Here is a 19,353-nt window from a genome sequence, read left to right as displayed (position 1 = left end):
CAAAGACACATACATGGAAGAGAAATATTTTAATAATGCTTTTGAATAATTTTGGACATCCTTTGAAACGACACTAAACTCTGACAAGTAGCATTACTTACAGGTTCATTGTTAAATGGAATTTGGAGCCATGTCAGTGAACTTTCATACTCTTGCATTAAAATCCATCAGTCTGTCTTATACTTGGAATGGATCTCCAACCATGCATGATTTTATAACATCATGCTTGATCATTTGGAAAACACTTATCTGACTTGTTATGTAGATCCTCCAAATGATGACACATCTCAGTAGCCAATATTAAAGAATTCACATTTATTAACATCTACAGATGTTACCTCTTCAGAAAAATCTGTGTATTATGTACATATGTATATATAGTTTAACAACTGTCTTTTTTTCAAGTAAAAATAGTATTCTATGGGGAAAAAAATGGATAGATCAGCTTGAAACTTAATCACATGAGTGCTTTTCCTCAACCATTAAACTTTGGTATACAGCAGAAGTGCTTTATGCAGGCTTCGCACTTTGTCAAACAGAATATTAAAAATACATGTTCTTTATCAAGGATATTCTTAACTGAAGTTGGCTTTTTTTGCAGTTAAATTCATGATACTAAATTACTAAATTTAGTATGATCCTAAATTACTAGATATGAAGCATCTAGTAATGCTAATACAGTTGATGTTTCTGCCTTGGTTCCTACCAGACTTCAGGAGTTTTCCCCACCATTGCTTTTACTACATCACACAGTGAAAAATGTCAACACAGTGAGAAAGGCCAGTAACATTTTGGTATTATTATGAAAATGATCTTGACCTCATACAGTGCAGACCTCCTGGGGTTTGCAAATACTGCTTTGAGAATGGCAGCTTTGTGCCCTTCTCTGCCTCCATAATTCCAGTGGCTCTGGAGACTGGTCTGTTTCTCTAAGTGCTGTTCTAATGGCTATAATGTTATGTCTGTTGGGGGGCACTGTAGCTCTGAAGTTTAGTGCTTATGGAAAAGGGACGCAAACCACAGCTAGCTCAGATTGAATTAAGTTATTTCCCAAAGCAATCACAAGAAGGTTCATTTCAAACAGAATAGGGGTATGGTGTCAGAATGTGTGCGGTAGCACTGGAGTCATGGGGGCTGGGTGTCAGAAGTCCAGGTCTGCGCTCTGTCCTGGCTGCAGCTCTGGAAGGATCACCTTCTTTCTCTGGACTTCAGAACTTTCACTCATAGGTGGAGTTTCTCTGTCTCTAAAAAAAAAAAAAGATGATTCTATCAATGTCTCTAGGATAGATGGACTGAAAGAAGAAATAAGGAAAAAAGGAATGAATGAACACAGGGTTTAAAGAATACGTTAGGGACAAAATTTCAGTACCTGAAGTTCTGCTAAAAAGGAGCAGGTCTGTCTTCTGATACAGCTCAGGCTTTGAATGATGCCTTTCAGAGTACTGGAGAGGAGGATGTCAAACAAGACAACGCCTGACGTTCCCTCCAAATCCAGGATTCTATGACTCTGTAATCCTCCTGGACAGACAGTGGGCATCTGCACTTTTACTGCCCATGTATGACATTTTATTCCCACATATCAGTCACACAAATTTTTTAACCTTATAAAGCTTGGAATTATTTCTTCATCATTCCTGTAACAAATTACACTTCACAGCACCTTTATTTGCTTATTTATTCCCATATGGTAGGAAGCTTTGGCTGTAAGAAAAAAAGGAAATAAATTTAGGAAAACTAAAGAAGGCTTCAAAAGTGACAATAAAAGTGTGAGATTTCTAGCCTTGTTTTCTCTCAGTGGTTCCCAAATGTTAGTCTGCATACAAATCTTCTGGAAGTTTGTTAAAGTGTGGTTCTTTACCCCTGTGGATTCTGGCCGATCAGTCCTATGGCTACTGAGGTGAGGCAACCCTGGCTGTACTCCACAGTCACCCATGGGGCTTGTTACAGATTTCTGAGCCACCATTTGACCCCCAGCGATTGATTAACAGGGTGTCAGGTGAGGCTAAAGCATCCTATAAGGGAGATCATAAACCTTCCCTGGACCATTTAGAAACACAACCAGAGGGAAGGGAACTATGCCATACCAGGGACTAGTTCCTGGCTGTGCAAGCCCACAGCGTAGAAAAAACTTCAGCCCTTGCACCAAATGCAGCAGGCTCCTGTGGCAAAGGCATCAGATGTCCCAAACCAATGCAAACATTCTTTCTGCATAGGGAGAAATCGAAGGTATGGAAAAGCAGATTCTGAGCTTGAACCAGAAGAAAGAAGACCTGGTGGTGGACTTGAAGGCTGCCATACTAAATCTTCACCAGCATTTACAGCAAAAACAGCAAGAATTAGAACAGGAAGTGCTGTCAGTCGGGGCATCCGAGGAGAATACAGGGGCTGAGAAGGATGCTTCTGAGTGGAAGGTGGGTATGACTGTAGTTAACAATGGTCCCACATTCCTCAAGAGCTTTAAATTGGTAGTATTTTTCATCTGGAAAACCTGTGGCCTCTATATTTATGGCCTATAGAAAAGGAATTTCTTCACGAGGAAATACTCTGCCTGAGATTATTCACGAGTGAATATTAATTCTCAGGGTGCGTCTGTGCTGGACTCAATCCAGAATTCTTATGCCCAAGTTACTTAAGGGGGTGCTTATGAAATCCTATGGATAGGTGGGTGGCAGCCACCCTTTGAAGTGTCTTCCTACCAAACTGTGAGCCCATTTCAAACTCAGAAATGGGCCCAGCACCTCTCAAAGCCCACTTTAAATCTACATCAGTGAATCGCATTCTTGAATTGTTTGATGAGGGGCCACAGAAGGCAATGCAAATGAAAGGGATTTAAGATTTGACCGAGTCATGATATTTGGCTGGATGAGTTGAGAGTTGCTAAACCCAGAGGCTACTTGTGTGGGTGGGCATCCTGGATAAAGAGAGTAAAAAATTAGCTACATAAAAAAGCAGCCGGGCCGGGATCCTGATGAAGTTGAACAGCAACCCGGCTGAAAGTCTTTGTACTGTGCCTTTCAGTTGAACAGAACGAGTTCCATGTCCTTCCTGCCAGCACTCGAGGAAGAGGCAGAAGAGAGCTCTCTGAAGAGTGAAGTAAGGAAAATGATTTTCTCGTTCAAGTTTGGTAGAAGCGTAATCTCTAAAAGGTCAATGAGAAGATCTTAAAATGAATGGAAACATAAGGATTTTTCAAATTCGATGCCAGTATTTTGTAAGGGTGGTTGAAGTAGTTATCTTATGTTATTAATGTTTAAGTGCATATAAACCTACTTCAGGCCAGAGTGGGATAAATGTAATTCAGACACACTTGTTGGCAGAAGGGAGAAGATGAAGTTCTTTGTCATATCCTGAGTTCTGAGTACTTTCTCTGGAGTTTTGAGAGTTTGCTGTTTGGCTGGCACTCCTGGTGGCTTTATCTTTCCATATTTGAATTACTTTTGCAGTCAGACAGCACTGCCAAGGACACGGAGAACGGTGTTGGCAACTAACCCTACTATGTTACTACTCCTATCAGAACGGGTTGAATGAGACCTTTACCAGTTTCCTCATTATATCAATTTCCATTTCATACTTTAAGAACTAAAGCAGTAATGGGTCTGAGCCAAAGGGAAGAAAATTGCAGCAATTGACGGTTTTTAATGTCTCCTACGTAACGAGCAGACATTCTTCCTGCTCATTTTATAGATTGCTCAGTAGCTCCATGGTCACACGGAATAGCCTGTAGTCCTTCACCATATCACTGGGACACGTGGGGCTGAGTGGTCGGATGAGGAGTGACCCGCAGACAGCTTTGTGATCTGATTCTACCTCTTCATAGCAGAGAAAATTTTGAAAATGAAAGAGGTGCTGGAGCCAAAATAAGAGTGCATTTCAGTATGATTCTAATTTGAGACCTGTATTTGCCTCTGAGCTGATATGTTTATAATCATTGTTTGTCTTTGACACCAGTCAAAAAAATACATGTTGTTAAAGAGCCTTTGAGATTACATTTACCAAGGCAGATGAAATTCCTAAAGTGCTGTTTTAAAGGTCCCCTTTGTAGGACATGAACTGACTGCCAACTTTAAGAATATTTTTTTGGCTTTAGGAAGAGCTACCACATTTGGACTCCTGTGATGTAGTTAGCCAAAGAAATCAATGATAAATAGTGGGGGAAGGGGAGGAGAGGGTGGAATTAAGGACTGCAGTTATACTGCCTGGTAAGCTGAGTATTACATAAAAGATATAAGGAGGATGCTGTTATGATGGTAGGAAATCACCTCCCTCTGCTAATCAATTGATTGCTGTGTTAGAGTGGAGATAAGAAAGCAGAGCCGTCTTCCGGGTTCCTGTCTTTACTCTGGAAACATGACAAGGACGTGGAGGAGGACAGGGCATCCTCATCCTCTGGAACAATCATTCAGGTAATGCTGTGCGGGTCACATTTCTTGGGGGTGGGGATGGGCAGGGATAGCAAGTCAAAGCAAAGACTTTCTTGTTTGAAAGAATGTTTCAGGAGGGAATCTATGTGGGTTGAAAATGTTTAAACTTCTTACCGCTACCTCTGGACAAAGCAAAGGCAGCCAAGTATTAGTTGCATTTCTTTTGTGCGCTCAGTGATAATGTTGTTGCTGAGTCCCTAAGTCATGTCCGACTCTTGCGACCCCATGGACTGTAGCCCACTAGGCTCCTCTTCATGGGATTTTCCAGGCAAGAGTACTGGAGTGGGTTGCCATTTCTTCTCCAGGGAGTCTTCTGATCCAGGGATCAAACCCACGTCTCCTGTATTGGCAGGTGGATTCTTTACCACTGAGCCACTAGGGAAGCCTGTAAGTATTTACCTGAGGAAAACTCCCTAAGTGAAAATCCAAACTGAAAAAAAAAAAAAACAGTTAAAGGAGCAGCTAAAAGGTTGACCAATGTGGTTAAAGCATTTAACATGCCTCTTTTTGGGGGAGCAGTTGAGGGTGAGAGTTCTCTTTTTGAACAAAGTAGTGTGGAAGATAAATTAATGAAATAAGTCTTTTTGCTCCTGCTTCTCTTTCATTGACTACGCTGAAGGCTTTGATTGTGTGGATCACAACAAACTGTGGAAAATTCTTAAAGAGATGCAAGTACCAGACCTTACCTGTCCCCTAAGAAATCTGTATGCAGGTCAAGTAGCAACAGTTAAAACTGAACATGGAACAATGGACTGGTTTAAAAAATTGGGAAAAGAGTATGTCAGGGCTGTATATTGTTATACTGCTTATTTAACTTATATGCAGAGTACATCATGTGAGATGTACTGGGTAATCACAAGCTGGAATCAAGATTGCTGGGAGAAATACCAACAACCTCATATATGGAGATGACACCACCCTAATGACAGAGCGTGAAGAGGAACTAAAGAGCCTCTTATTGAGGATGAAAGAGGAGAGTGAAAAAGCTGGCTTGAAACTCAACATGCGAAAAAGTAAGATCTTGGCATCGATCCCATCAATTCATGGCAAATAGAAGAGGATAAAGTAGAAGCAGTGACAGATTTCATTTTCTTGGGTTCCAAAATCACTGCATATGGTGACTGCAACCATGAAATTCAAATGTGCTTGCTCTTTGGAAGGAAGCTTTGACAAACCTAGATAGAATATTTAAAAGCAGAGACATCACTTTGCTGACAAAAGGTTCTTATAGTCAAAGCTATGGTTTTTCCAGTTGTCATGTATAGATATGAGAGTTGGACTGTAAAAGCTGAGCATCAAAGAACTGATGCTTTCTAATCGTGGGGCTGGAGAAAACTCTTGAAGAGAGTCCTTTGGACAGCAAGGAGATCAAATCAATCAATGCTAAAGGAAATCAATCCTGAATATTTATTGGAAAGACTGCAGCTAAAGATGAATACTTTGGCCATGCAAAGAGCTGACTTAATGGAAAAGACCCTGATGCTGGGAAAGATTAAAGGCAAAAAGAGAAGGGAGCAGCAGAGGGTGAGATGGTTAGATAGCATCACCAACTCAATGGACATGAATTTGAGCAAACTAGAAAATATTGGAGGACAGAGAAGTCTGGTATGCTGCAGGCCATGGGGTCACTAAGAGTCAGACAGGACTTAGTGACATGAATGAATGTCATGTCACTAAGAGTCAGATATGAATGAATAACAACTTTTTGCTCCTTGTGAACTTACAAGCTTCTTCAGTCTCTCAAAACAGAGGGCAAATGCCCTCACATTAGAAAATCATTTCATGCTGATATGAAGACGATGTTTTTCCCTTGCTTCTAAAGGATCTCTGCATCATTATGAACCACACTTCCCCCCTTACCTGCCTCCCGACTAGGGCTGACCCTACCCAGCTCCCAGACCAGTCCTTTCTTTGATAGTTGGCATGGGGACACTTATGCCAGCATCTTCGATCTCTGCTTCTTGGTCATGTCCTTTCCTCTCTACCTCAGAAGTGTTCAGATTTCCCTTCCCTAACAAGTTCCTTCCCCCATTGCCCTATCCCTCCCAAAGCCCAGACCATCTCTTTAGAACTGCTCTGCCTCCACAGGTACCCTTCTCTCCATATCTGCCTAAGGACTTACTTCCTGCTCATCCATAAAGTCACTTTTCAACTCCCACTGCCTCCAAGAACCCCCCTGTTCTTTCCCTTTGTTTTCCCATAGCATTCTGAACCTCAGTTATTATAATTTATCACAGTTTTATACATCGATCTGACACAGTTTCATGAGAAGCAGGAACTTTATCTTCTACATTTTCATGTCCTGTACTGGGCTGATTATGCTACTTTGTAATTTATTTGTTTCTTTTTGGCTGTGCTAGGTCTTCCTTGCTACCCAGGCTTTTCTCTAGTTGCATGGAGCAGGGGCCACTCTCTGTTAGTGGTGCCCTGGCTTCTCTTGTTGGAGAGCACAGGCTCTGGGCACCTGTCAGTAGTTGCAGCTTGCGGGCTGTAGAGCACAGGCTCAATAATTGTGGCGTATGGGCTTAGTTGCTCCGCAGCTTGTCGGATCTTCCTGAATTGGGGATCAAACCTGTGTCTCCTACATTGGCGGGTTGACTCTTTACCACTAAGCCACCTGGAAAGCCCTCAATATGCTACTTTAATGTGTTGAATTTCTTGATCCTACTTTCCAGATCAATTTCATGGTGCTTCCTCTTTCATTTATGGCTAAATGTCTTTAGTTGGTGCTCCTCTTTCTTGGCTCCATTTGTAATCGAGATTTTGCCCCTTACTATATTTATACTGCCATTGACTTCTGGATATTAATTTTCAGTTCAGTCACTCAGTTGTGTTCAACTCTGTGTGACCCCATGGACTGCAGTACACCAGGCTTCCCTGTCCATTACCAAATCCTGGAGCTTGCTCAAACTCATGTCCTCCGAGTCGGTGATGCCATCCAACCATCTCATCCTCTGTCGTCCCCTTCTCCTGCCTTCAGTCTTTCCCAGCTTCAGGGTCTTTTCCAATGAGTCAGTTTGTATCAGGTGGCCAAAGTATTGAAGTTTCAGCTTCAGCATCAGTCCTTCCAATGAGTGTTAAAGAGTTGATTTCCTTTAGGATTAACTGGTTTGATCCCCTTGGTGTCCAAGGAACTCTCAAGAGTTTTCTCCAACACCACAGTTCAAAAGCATCAATTCTTCAGCGCTCAATTTTCTTTATGGTCCAACTTTCACATCCATACATGACTATTGGAAAAACCATAGCTTTGACTAGATGGATCTTTGTTGTCAAAGTAATGTCTCTGCTTTTTAATATGCTGTCTAGGTTGGTCTTAGCTTTTCTTCCAAGGAGCAAACATCTTTGAATTTCTTGGCTGCAGTTACCATCTGCACTGATTTTGGAGCCCAAGAAAATAAAGTCTATCACTGTTTCCATTGTTTTCCCATCTATTTGCCATGAAGTGATGGGACTGGATGCCATGATATTTGTTTTTTGCATGTTGAAGTGCCCTTTTATTAGTCCTGATCCTTCTTGACCTCTAGCAGTAGCAACCTCTTCCTTCTTGAAATGCAGTGTTCCTCTGGCTTTATTAATTCTATACGTTCTCGTCTCATCTGTCTGCAGCCCCTCTTCCAGCTCCTTCTCTTTACCCATCTCTGTCATAGCGGGCATTTCCCCCAGTGGTTTACCACCTTCTTTCTTTTCTGTTTTGTCTCATGGCAGTTTCTCCTCTCATAAGTTTTGTAGTCACCTCTATGCCACAGATTCCCAAATTAAATCTCTGGTCTTGATTTTTCCTGTAAATCTGTTCCACATTTCTACCATCCAAATACATTTCTCTTTTTGAATGTGTTTTCTCAAAACCATTTACCAACTTTTCTTCAAAGCTTACCCTGCCTCGTAATCTCTCAGTGTCTGTTAGTGATACAGCTCTCTTATCAGTGTCTGAGACAGACTTCAGAGTCATTTCGGGCATCTCATTTGTCTGGCCTTTTATGGCTACTGCTCAAGTGATGTCCATTCAGTCTTTACATCCTTCTTCTCCCATTATTTTTGTCATTATCCTATTCCAGGCAATTATTAACTTCTTCCCTAGACTTTGAGAGGAGTCTTCTAAGTGGACTTGTAGCCTCCAATCATTTATACATCTTATACTTAACTGATGGATCTTCCTAAAGCAGTTCATGTTAAATTCAAGTCTTTCCTAGATTCTGATTTCTACTGAATAAAATGCAGTGTTCTTAGCCTGGCATTCCAGACTTTTCATGATCCCAGCTTACGTTCCCACTTTTATGTAAGTTTGACCTTTAGTTCTTGGTTCATACCTTTCTAATAGCAGTTACTGTTTTCAGTACATGGAGCTCTTAGGAATGACTAGGTGCTTTGTATGTGTCATCTTGTTTACTAATCACAGGAATGAGTGAGTGGGTTGTGTTGCCACTTTAAAGATGAAGCAGGTGAGGCTCAGAGAGTCCAGGTTAATTTGTCCAATATCACGCAGCTTGTAAGTAGAGCGGTCAAGATTGGTTGATTACAATATGCATACTTTTCCCACCACACTGGTCTTTTGTGTAAGTTTCATTTTCCCATTGTTTAACCTTGATTAACCTAGCAAGTGGATCAAAGTGTACATCCATTTAAAATGTGACATACATCATTAAACTGTCCTCTAGAAAGACAGTAATTTTATTTCTACCAGAATGCATGGAAATGCCTTTTTTCTGACCCCAAGTTAATATTGGATATTTTCAACCTTAGTTAAACATAGCCAGTGGATTAAATTGCATATATTCTAAGGATGTTGACTATCACTTCAGGTATGAATTGGCTTTCATGTTCTTTTTTTATGAATCATGTATCCAGGCCACTTGTCATTTTCTACATAGAAGTTGATGTGCTCCTAATTTATTTGTAAAACTAATTAATACATTAAAGATGTTAACAGTTTGGAAGATGTCATCTCAATCTGTTATTTCTCTTTTAACTTAGATTATGATGTCTTTTTGTGGCACATGTTATTTAGGTTGTTAATACTAACATTTTTTCCCTTTATTGTCAAGCTTTAAAAGTCCCTTCCCACTCTTAGAACGGAAACAGATTCGCTCATATTTCCTTCAATAATTTTTATGGTGTATCCTTTACATTTAAATATTAGATACAATTGGAATTCATTGTTAGCAGTGAGACAGAGATTCGGTTGTTTTTCCTGAAGTGCCTGGATAAGATAGTTGTTCCCAAATTTTAAAGTTTCATCTTTCCTCCATTATTGGAAATAGGACTTTTATCACATAATCTTATTTAAGTTTAGTTCTCATAATAATTCATTTAAATACCCAATTCTTTGGATTTCTTATGTGTTCCTCATTAACCACAAAGCTTTGGAGATTTAAGTCTTCAAATAAAGATAAACTTGAAGAAGTTGATTTTTTTCCCCTAATGAGCAGACTTTTTTTTTCTCAATGTACCTGACTAGTCTAGACATTTTTGTAAGCAGGTGACTTGTAAACTGAGCAGGTGCAGAAAGGACTTGTAAGGCTTCAGGGCAGGAACTTTTCTGAACCTGATTCTTTTCTTTACAGGAGGCAGCTGGGAAAATAAGCACATGTGATAGTTCCATGGCACAGGTTCTTGAACCAGACCTGCTGAACACTGAGCGAGGCCCAGAATTTTCCCTGAGCCCCAACCAAACACCAGAGGTAGGTCCCTGCTGCTGATGAGCCATCTGCCCAAACCCCTGGACTAGCACCCAGAGGCGGCGGGCTCTCTGTGTTTTGCGATATTTTTTTACCAAGCAAGAGGTCTTTGTGAACCTTAACACCTCCATGTGTGCTGCCACGCTGGAGAAGTGGAAGATTTTCCATCAGATATTTACATGGAGACTAAGCGTGGCACAGGGCAAGTAAAGACTTCTTCCTCACTCACCACGTGCCAGGATGAACCAGCCTTTCCAGCAGTATCCCCTTCTTTTCTCTGTAGATACAACTTATGGGGGTGACAGAAGTGGAGGAGAGCGAATGTTAATTATCTACCTATTACATTAGAGGCATCTGTGTTTGCTCTCTAATCCACAGATTAAATAAGGTAGGTTAACATGTACCATGCATTTACAAAAGCAAAATCAAAATTCAGGGTGTAAAAGTACAGTTAGTAAATGGAGGAATAAGGAGGTAGACTCAGAATATTCCAGTCTGCCTTCCTAATTTGAATATTTAGTATTTAAAGATTTAAAACTGAGGCAGATTTGGCCTCACCAAATAAGCTGCCACCACACCATCCCAGCAGCATATTTAGTATTTGTGCAAATGCATTTAGGTCAGGCACTTTACCTAAATCTTCCCTCTTAGCACAGTAGGCAGCACATCAGTCTCATAACCTGAAGATCCTGAGTTCGAGCCTCAAAGAACAGCAGATCCTTCACTTTTGGGGCTTCCCAAGTGGCGCTAGTGGTAAAGAACCCGCCTGCCAATTCTGGAGTCATAAGAGATGCGGGTTTGATCCTTGGGTCCGGAAGATCCCCTGGAGGAGGAAATGACAACCCACTCCAGTGTTCTTGCCTGAAAAATCCTATGGACAGAAGAACCTGGTGGGCTACAGTCCATGGGATCACAAAGAGTCAGACACAACTGAAGTGACTTAGCATGCTAGGCACTTTAGCCAGGCAGTTTTGCATTTTATAAAAGGGGGTGGTGTGTGCAGATATTTGTAGAATTGATGGAAAAGTATTTAAAGGTTTGGTATTTTGCAATGAAATACTGCTACAGCCAGAAAACTCATTTGCATTTTAACTGGATCTTGGTACTCAAATCAGCGATGTGTTGTACAGAAATCAAGCACTGCCACATTCGTTGACTGAGAGGCTAACTTGAATGCCAGAATTATGTCAAAAATGTGGACTTGTAGACCCCAAGGCATAATGAAATCAGAGATTGAATCCTGGGTCTAGGATTGAATCCAGTGACCATAGGCAGTTTGAATAACTTCTCTAAGCCTCAGTTTCCTCATCTGTACACTGGGAATAATGGATTTGTGGCATAAAATATGAGATAGTCTTAGCACAGTAGCTTAGCTCTAGAACCCAGTAAAAGATTGGGTATTATTAATTTATATTTATGCTTTAGACTCTAGATGACATAATTCTCTAACAAGACATATTTGTGGTCATGTTTTTTTAGCCCTCCAAAATATACAGCTATAAAACTTTGATTAAAATAATTTCTGCTTTTAAAATGTGGGGTTATCATTTGAAGAAGATACTCAGCAGGCAGACTACTGTGGGAAAAAATGTAGACTCGGAATTAAAAGATCTTGGAACTGTGTGACCTTGGGCAAGTAATTTATGTCTGGGCCTGAGTTTCTCAGAAGCAATGTGGTGGGATGGGAGGGGTGTGAACTGATTAAACATTAAACACACTTGGATTTCTTTGGCTATAAAAAAGATGTGAACTGATTCCTGGCACGTTTCCCAGACCACCTTCAACTATTGAAATTCTACTGTTACAGATAATCTTTTTGTCTTCCATTACTTTTGGATTCTTTCCAAGTTCAAATAACTAGCAAATAAAACCAAGATTAGTACTCCAGCTTCCATATTTCCTCATTAATTCAGTGACTTAGTGGAGAAGGCACTGGCGACTCACTCCAGTCCTCTTGCCCAGAAAATCCCATGAACGGAGGAGCCTGGTAGGCTGCAGTCCATGGGGTCGCTTAGAGTCAGACACGACTGAGCGACTTCACTTTCACTTTTCACTTTCATGCATTGGAGAAGGAAATGGCAACCCACTCCAGTGTTCTTGCCTGGAGAATCCCGGGGACAGGGGAGCCTGGTGGGCTGCCATCTATGGGGTCACACAGAGTCGGACACGACTGACGTGACTTAGCAGCAGCAGAGAAAACAAAGAAACTCAACTTTGTCGGTTTCTTTTTTTAACATCTGTGGCAGTTGTAGGTGCTCAAATAATGTTTTTGAGTAAATAGGGAAAGCAAATGGAAAATCTCTTATTACAGATTAATTAATCAATCAATCACTGTTAACAGATTTTTATCTCAGGTGACAAAAAGGGGGATTGCAAAATCTTTGCCACTGAGATATAACAATATCTGAAAAATCTGAAAACTAGGAAGCAATCAGATGACTAGAAATTGATGTCTGACAGTAAACTCACATATGAGTTGCCTTTTTAAAGATCAGAATTAAAAAAGAAAATTGAAATGAGTGAATCTAAATGTGGATCCGACTGCGTATGAGCTATAGAGAAAACACGGTACTGGAAAGACTTCCTTAGGAAGATGATTCTTAAAGAAAACCCTGATTAAAGCAGGGGAGAAATAGCATTTTGGCAGAAAAGGCAGGCATCTGTGAAGTAAAGAGATGGTCAAGGGGAATGAGTACAACTCAGAGGACCCTTCTGTTGAACCAGCTCTTATAATCCTCATCAGAGTGTATGTGAAAACGAGTGGTATTTTCATATCCTGCATATTTTTGTTACCACTTACCAATTTTGTCTGTTTCTATTGTACTGAAAGTTCTGTGTTTAAACAAAATTCCATAAATATTAGGAAATAGGCACTTAAGTTGAGACAGGGTATATATTTGTGAGCAACTCCCATTTCTCAGTTGGCCAAAATTATGCCTTGTTAGATGCTGAGATGTAGTTAGCAAAGCCTTATATATTGAAAACATTGTCTTTTCCTCATAATCAGAATGAATAAAATGTTTATGTCATTGTTTAGTCGTTCAGTCATGTCCAACTCTTTTGCGACCCCATGGACTGTAGCTCGCCAGTATCCTCTGTCCACATTAACAGGTGGATTCTTTACCACTGAGCCACTTGGGAAGCCCTGAATAGATATCACTAATTTGGTAGAGCAAAACACAAATCCTTATTCCTAAAAATATTCCTCTAGAAAGGTCAATAATACTGTTTCAGTATTTTGGAAAAAGATGTGGGAAGCAAATATCTGTATTGGTTTATCTTTTGCCTCCAAGTTGGAAGTATCTATCACATAATCACCAGAATACTTTTACTTGGTACCTGGGAGAAATTTTTCTATGGGATTGATAAACAACCTGGTTGTTTGAATATAAAAAGAATACATCACACACATCCTGCCTTCTTTATACTATACTGTGAGTATCCATTCCTTAACACGGTAATATTTGAGTATCTAGAAGCTAAAAACTAACTTTAGAGAGTCAAGAATACAAGAAAAGTTTCCAAATTACCTCAATGAAGCTTATCACTTGACTCAAGCTATTTTTAATAGAAAAAGATAAGTAATAGCAGGGCGGAGGGAAAGCTAAAATATTTTTTAATCTTAACCACTTAAGATGTTAAGTTAAAAGTGTGAGGTATTAACATATTTTCCTTGTGTCCCCACCAGTGTGTAAAGATCTCTTTTTTCTGTTTGAACAGAGGGCATAGCAATGTAAGCATTGCTTAATCATGTGTCACGCAACTTTAAACACTGGCCAATTCGCTGCAGTGTTTCAGACACACACACCCACATGCACACCCTCTCGCGCACACTCACCTGTCTCCTGGGACCCACCGTTTAATGAACCGTCAGCCTGTTTGCGTCCTCCGTGTCCAGGAACTCTGTGCCTGTGTTCATGCAGATTGGCTGCTTGGAAACCTGGGGCGCCAGGTCATGTGATTGTTGCTATGCCTGTGGAGGTGCCTTCTTCGTTTCTTTTTGTTTTTACTTCTTCTGCCCTTATATATTTGTTTTTCTTTTAACTGGGGGAAATGCTATAAGTTTATAGGTCTTTACAAGTCCAAATCTGAATATTTTGGACTCCTAGTTTTTCACTGCCGGATTATCTTGGATTTTTTCATAGGGTGCCACACCTCCCATCAAGGCTGCAGCTACTGGCCTTTCGGACGAGCAAGGAGCTTTTGAGGCCACGGTGGAGAAAGTGAGGCCCGAGCCTGCAGAAGTCCTCCATGTCTGCAAGAATCAGGTGGCTGAGCTGGAGCTGTGGCTGCACCAAGCCAACGTGGCATTTGAGCCAGAAACATTAGACGCGGACATGCAACAGGTGGTGGAACAGCAGTTGGTAGGGTGCCAGGTAAGGCTGCTGGGTCTGAGTTCATGGCCTGTCTCTTCAGCAGTTATGAGAAGATGAATTTCTCTGAAAGCAACAGTCTGATTCTTCCTGTTGCTCTGACACCTATGTTTATTTTGGCCTCAACTTTTTGTTCTCAGGATAATTCTTTGAAATAATTTATGTAAGCAGAGTATTTGGGGAGACAGTAGTGGAGAAGATCTCAGAATCTAGAGTTTAGATCTGGTCACATTAACTATGAACTGGAGGGAGTTACCTCTCACTTCATTTTCCTCAGATAGGTCAACTCCTAGGACTTTGTTAGGATTAAATGAGATAAAGTATCTAAATCAGTGTCTGGAGTATAAACTATATATAAAGTGCTCAGCAGATACTAGTTTTATTCATAATATTCAGTTTTTTAAATTTTCATTCATCAGAAATGAAACTGAATATCCTGATTGGCAGGGTTACAGATACAGCAGAAAAGGGCTTTGCTGTCATTTTACTATGAATGCTCCTTCTCTTGCTGGCTTGGTGGCGCTAGCAGTGAAGAACCCACCTGCCATTGCAGGAGACGCGGGAGTCGTGGGTTTGATCCCTGGGTTGGGAGGATCCTCTGCAGGCGGAAATGGCAACCCACTCCAGTATTCTTGCCTGGAAAATTCCATGGACAGAGAAGCCTGGTTGGCTATAGGACACAGTGCCACAGAGAGTCAGACAGGACTGAACACCCTTGGCTAGGGAGGGGCAGGAATGTAAACTTCCTTGCCTGGAGTCATTTTGAGGAAGCTTTGCTGGCACAGCCCAAAGGTTGGGATCTCTGGATCCCTCCAGGGAGGGGCGAGACTGACATTGCTGGAGCAAAACTGAGTGTCCTCAAGAGCTCAGCCAAGACACCTCCCTCCAAGGCACTTACACCCACCTTGGCCTGACATCTCCACCTGATTGGCTCATTCGCAGTGGTGTCCAGGGACAAGGACTTCCTCTCAGAGTGCCTCAAACCACTGGCCCGTCCACAGGGAGCTCCACCCACTATGTGGGGCTGGGCATACGACCCACCTTGGCCCGAGGCCGGCGCTCCTCCCCTTTCCATTCAGACCCACACTCTTACTATGTAGGACCCAGCCAGGCAAGCTGACTTCCTTCCTCAGGCAACTCAGCACCTCTCACCCCAAAAGTCAGCTCCCGAGGGTTGGATTCATTCAGATACAGGCACTACCATGTGGCCTGACTGGTAAGACGTGCAGGAGGGTCTGGAGAAGACAGTGTAAGTGGCGCAGAGCAGTGTTCCTCTAACCTGAACCTTCGGTATTCCAGATGTTGAGACCCGGCCACTTAGGGCCTTTCAGGCGCCATTTGCCGACTGATGGTCCTGCTGACTGAGTGGACCCCACAGCCAAGTCCTTGATCATTACCGGAATCTGGTCCTTGGGCCTCTTGTGAATTTTAAAAATGTGGGGGCTGCTCAAGGAAAAGACACGACCACAAGGTGGCAGTCGCGCGCAGTGAGCATTACTTGGGCAGCGTTTAGGTGGGGTCTGGAGGGACTGGGAAGTCTCATGCCAGATCTTCCAGAGGCTTTGGCAAGGAGTGGGGGTGGAGCCACCACCCAGAAGGGGAGGAGACAAGGGAACTCCTAGGGGTTAGAGAAACCAGAGGGGCGGTGTGTCAAGATGATGTCAGAGAATCTGAAGGAAGCAGAGGCTGGAGTCTTTAGAGCTCCAGAGTTTGTCTTAACCATGACTAGATGTGGGGGGTCCAGTTTTGAGTCTGGCACTGGTGAAATATGAACTAATATTTCTGCTGGGAAGAAATAAACAACATATAGATCCATATACACGGGCCAACTCTGGCTCATTTATATAACACCATGGCGTATAGACTTTAACACTGAAACATAAAAAGCCTTACAGTGCTCTCTAAAAACATTAAGTTCCCAGAGGGGAAATATGCAAGGACAGGAGCAAACAGATCAGTCAAGAAAAAATTGTATTCCGTAACTTAATATTGAGAAGAAATGTTCAGCCTTGATTATTAAAGATGCATGAGTCAAAACAGCTGTTTTGTTCCTACATTATCTTGACAAAAATTACATTTCCGGGAAAACTCTGGAGAAATAGATCCACTAATGTTTGCCTGATTGGTTCAGTATTTGTGGCAGTCAGCTGTTAGCAGATAAAATGTCTATCTTCTTTGACCTATTAATCCCATTACTTTAAATTTATCTTCTGAAAGTAACCCTAAAAGGAGAAGAATATTTATGGCTGCATTGATTATAAAAATGAAGCACCAGAAACAGTTTAAAGGCTTAACAATAAGGAGATGAAGAGAATCATAGAGTACTAATATGCAGCTATTAAAATAGATATCATGAAACATATATATGTAGACCCATGAAAATGTATACATAAAATAGCTAAGTGGACAAAAAGCACAAAATTATAGTACACTTTGTTTTCAGCCACTTTATAAGTACATGTTGTTTAAGCTTAAAAGAGTCTGTATTCAGAGGATATAAGTTTACTCGGATGAGAAATTATAACTATGTTATTGAAAATCTGTTTTAAGTTTTTAAGTTTCTCTCAAAGGATTGAACTTGTTCTTAGCACCCACGATTTTAGCACAAGCAATCGCAGTGTTAGAATGTGTCTGACTCTACATTCTGCTGCTGCTACACTCGTGTGCCCAGCCAATTGGCATGACTTTTGCGGCTCCATAGCTCAAGGAGAGAGCAAACTTGATCTCTTGAGGAGGAAAACAATGATGATGACTTACTGGGAAACTTACTTCATCCTCCTGACTTATTTTTAGACATGGGTGTAAGTTGACCAGTGGTATCAATGACTAAGTGTTTTAGGTTCCAAGTTATGTCTTCCTGTAATCGTCTTCTGATATTTGGGGAGCTTATTTGGCTTTAGAAAGACAAGAAAAGAGCAAAGGAAAGAATTTCCCAAGGGTTCTGTGGAAGTATTTTTTTTAATTACTACTCAACACTTGGATTGCAACAGAAAAAGTTTAGGAATAAGGTGGGAAGTAATAATAGTAGGCACAGACTACATATCAAGCACTGGCCAAAGTATATGGATTTAACTCTAGCTTCTCAAAGTGACCCCGGAGGTAAGTTCTGTTATTATCTCCATTTTACAGATAACTAGAGGTACACCCATGCAACGTAAAGTGCCCAAATTTTCCCAGCTATGAAGTTCTAGTTCTAGTGTCTGTGGTCCTAACCACTGTGCTGTACTGGATGTGTTCAGCTCTGTGTTCTAAGGGGAATATAGCATCACTTGTTTTAGATTGTGATACAACCAATTTAGTTTATTTATTCACACCCAATTTGGAGTTGGTTTGGCTGAACCCCTACTGAAAAACATCAGAATTATGTGGAAGTTGTTTTTTTTCTCCCCCGACAAGGTCCCTATCAACCTGTGTTTCTGGAACTTCTTAAATACACTTAGGTGTAGAGACAGTGAATCTAACTTATTTTAGAGTGTAATGTGTGTTTGAGACCAAAACTGTGATTAATGAAATGATTTTACTTTCTAGGCTATGCTAACAGAGATTGAGCAGAAGGTGGCCTCTCTGTTGGAGAATTGCAAAGATCAGGGCCTGGGAGACAGTGGAGCCACTCAACAGGAGGCTGAAGCACTTTCCTTGAAACTGAAAACTGTGAAATGCAATTTGGAAAAAGTCCAAATGATGCTTCAGGAGAAATACAGTGAGGACCAGGTAAAATATGACTATGTGTAGACATGTATGTAAATACAGGCATATGTATCAGGAAGGAGCTCTGGGTGCAGGTAAAGAAACAACTACAGAGGAATTATAGTAAGTGAAAAAGAATTGTGCCTCTTAAAGCTTTAAGGGGTGGGTACCCTGGCTTTTGTCATTGGTTTCATTTTGCTGTGTAGTTTGCTCATCTAGGTTGTTGTTAGTGATCGTGTTGCTTTGATTAGGTTTGGTTTGACTGGGTTGGTTGTTGTTCTTGCTGGTAATGAGATCTGTGCAACCTTTCATCATAAATTTTAAAGGAACTTCGTATTTGAAAGGAACTGTGTAATCATGGTTGACTAGAAAAATGAAGCCTTTATAGACATGCTTAAAATTTAACATCAGAAACACAAAAACCTGTTTCACAGGTACTTTTGTTTTCCATTTACAAATATTTATATATACTGATCCAAGTATCATATAGTTAAAGTATGCTTATTACTTTTAAAAGCATTCTGTGTATATAAGTGCAAATGTGCATCCTATGAGTAGAATCTTACTATGTAAAATTCACAGCCATTCTTAATGAGATGGTGGTTTCTACTTAAAGGACTTCTATTTACAGAAGTAAGATTGGCTGCAGATATACAGGCTGTATGGAACCCCTTTTATCCTAATATGTTCTGTCTCTTAAAAAATATACTTATGTTTTGGACATAGGGGAAATTTGAGTTCATAAGCTTAATACTATGTCTGTTTTTGATATTTATTTCACTTTGTTCTCAAGAAAAAAGGGCAATAGATTTTCTGGCTTTTAGTAATTCATTGGATGAATTAAATTGAGGAAATGATAAAATGACCACTTCATTAAATGTAGTGGTTTTTGAAGTAGTTATGAAATAAGTACATTAAATTGTAGTATGTAATCATTGTAATTAACAAAATACAGTCATTTACTTCATATATAACTTTTCCATTGTGTAGTTACATTATTAGAATTGAAATGGATCACCATTTTAAATAATCTGCCATCATAAAATGTTTTGCAGCATTCTACCACACTAAAGAAATCTTCAGAGCATCAGAAAGTTCTCCAACCAGATAACCTTTCTGAATTTGAATCTGTTGTTACCGAAAGGCCACAATTCAGTAGACAAAAAGATTTCCAGCAGCAACAGGTATTTTCAGCCC

At 40.7% G+C, this 19,353-nt stretch overlaps 1 protein-coding gene and 1 long non-coding RNA gene across 19 annotated transcripts in view; one reads left to right on the top strand and one right to left on the bottom strand.

The window, feature by feature from the left end:
• The window catches only part of SYNE2 (spectrin repeat containing nuclear envelope protein 2), a 239,426-nt gene that overhangs the window by 118,923 nt on the left and 101,150 nt on the right, over positions 1 to 19,353 (top strand). For 6 of the 9 annotated variants that reach the window (XM_070377739.1, XM_070377742.1, XM_070377741.1 and 3 more), the window contains exons 56-62: positions 2,214 to 2,411; positions 3,019 to 3,093; positions 4,293 to 4,403; positions 9,983 to 10,099; positions 14,242 to 14,472; positions 17,998 to 18,180; positions 19,212 to 19,340. In XM_070377739.1, coding sequence (XP_070233840.1) covers positions 2,214 to 2,411; positions 3,019 to 3,093; positions 4,293 to 4,403; positions 9,983 to 10,099; positions 14,242 to 14,472; positions 17,998 to 18,180; positions 19,212 to 19,340 — 1,044 coding nt within the window. Of the gene's footprint in view, positions 1 to 2,213; positions 2,412 to 3,018; positions 3,094 to 4,292; positions 4,404 to 9,982; positions 10,100 to 13,944; positions 14,078 to 14,241; positions 14,473 to 17,422; positions 17,569 to 17,997; positions 18,181 to 19,211; positions 19,341 to 19,353 lie in introns of those variants that run through there. The other 3 variants (XM_070377743.1, XM_070377744.1, XM_070377745.1) reach the window with 3 other exon arrangements.
• Positions 53 to 14,088, bottom strand: LOC138989388 (uncharacterized). Of its 10 annotated transcripts, none has more exons than XR_011465618.1 (6): positions 13,935 to 14,070; positions 10,730 to 10,967; positions 4,821 to 4,851; positions 2,085 to 2,205; positions 1,370 to 1,701; positions 53 to 1,244 (listed from the first exon to the last, which is right to left on the bottom strand). It is a non-coding gene; the product is annotated as an uncharacterized lncRNA (long non-coding RNA). The 10 variants fall into 10 exon arrangements; XR_011465626.1 differs by having other exon boundaries at positions 54 to 1,244; positions 10,730 to 10,919; positions 13,953 to 14,088; XR_011465624.1 differs by having other exon boundaries at positions 54 to 1,244; positions 10,730 to 10,871; positions 13,935 to 14,072.

This window comes from Bos mutus, chromosome 10 (genome assembly GCF_027580195.1).
Source record: "Bos mutus isolate GX-2022 chromosome 10, NWIPB_WYAK_1.1, whole genome shotgun sequence".
In the NCBI taxonomy this organism is placed as follows: domain Eukaryota; kingdom Metazoa; phylum Chordata; class Mammalia; order Artiodactyla; family Bovidae; genus Bos; species Bos mutus.
This window is presented reverse-complemented; position numbering and strand designations above follow the sequence as displayed.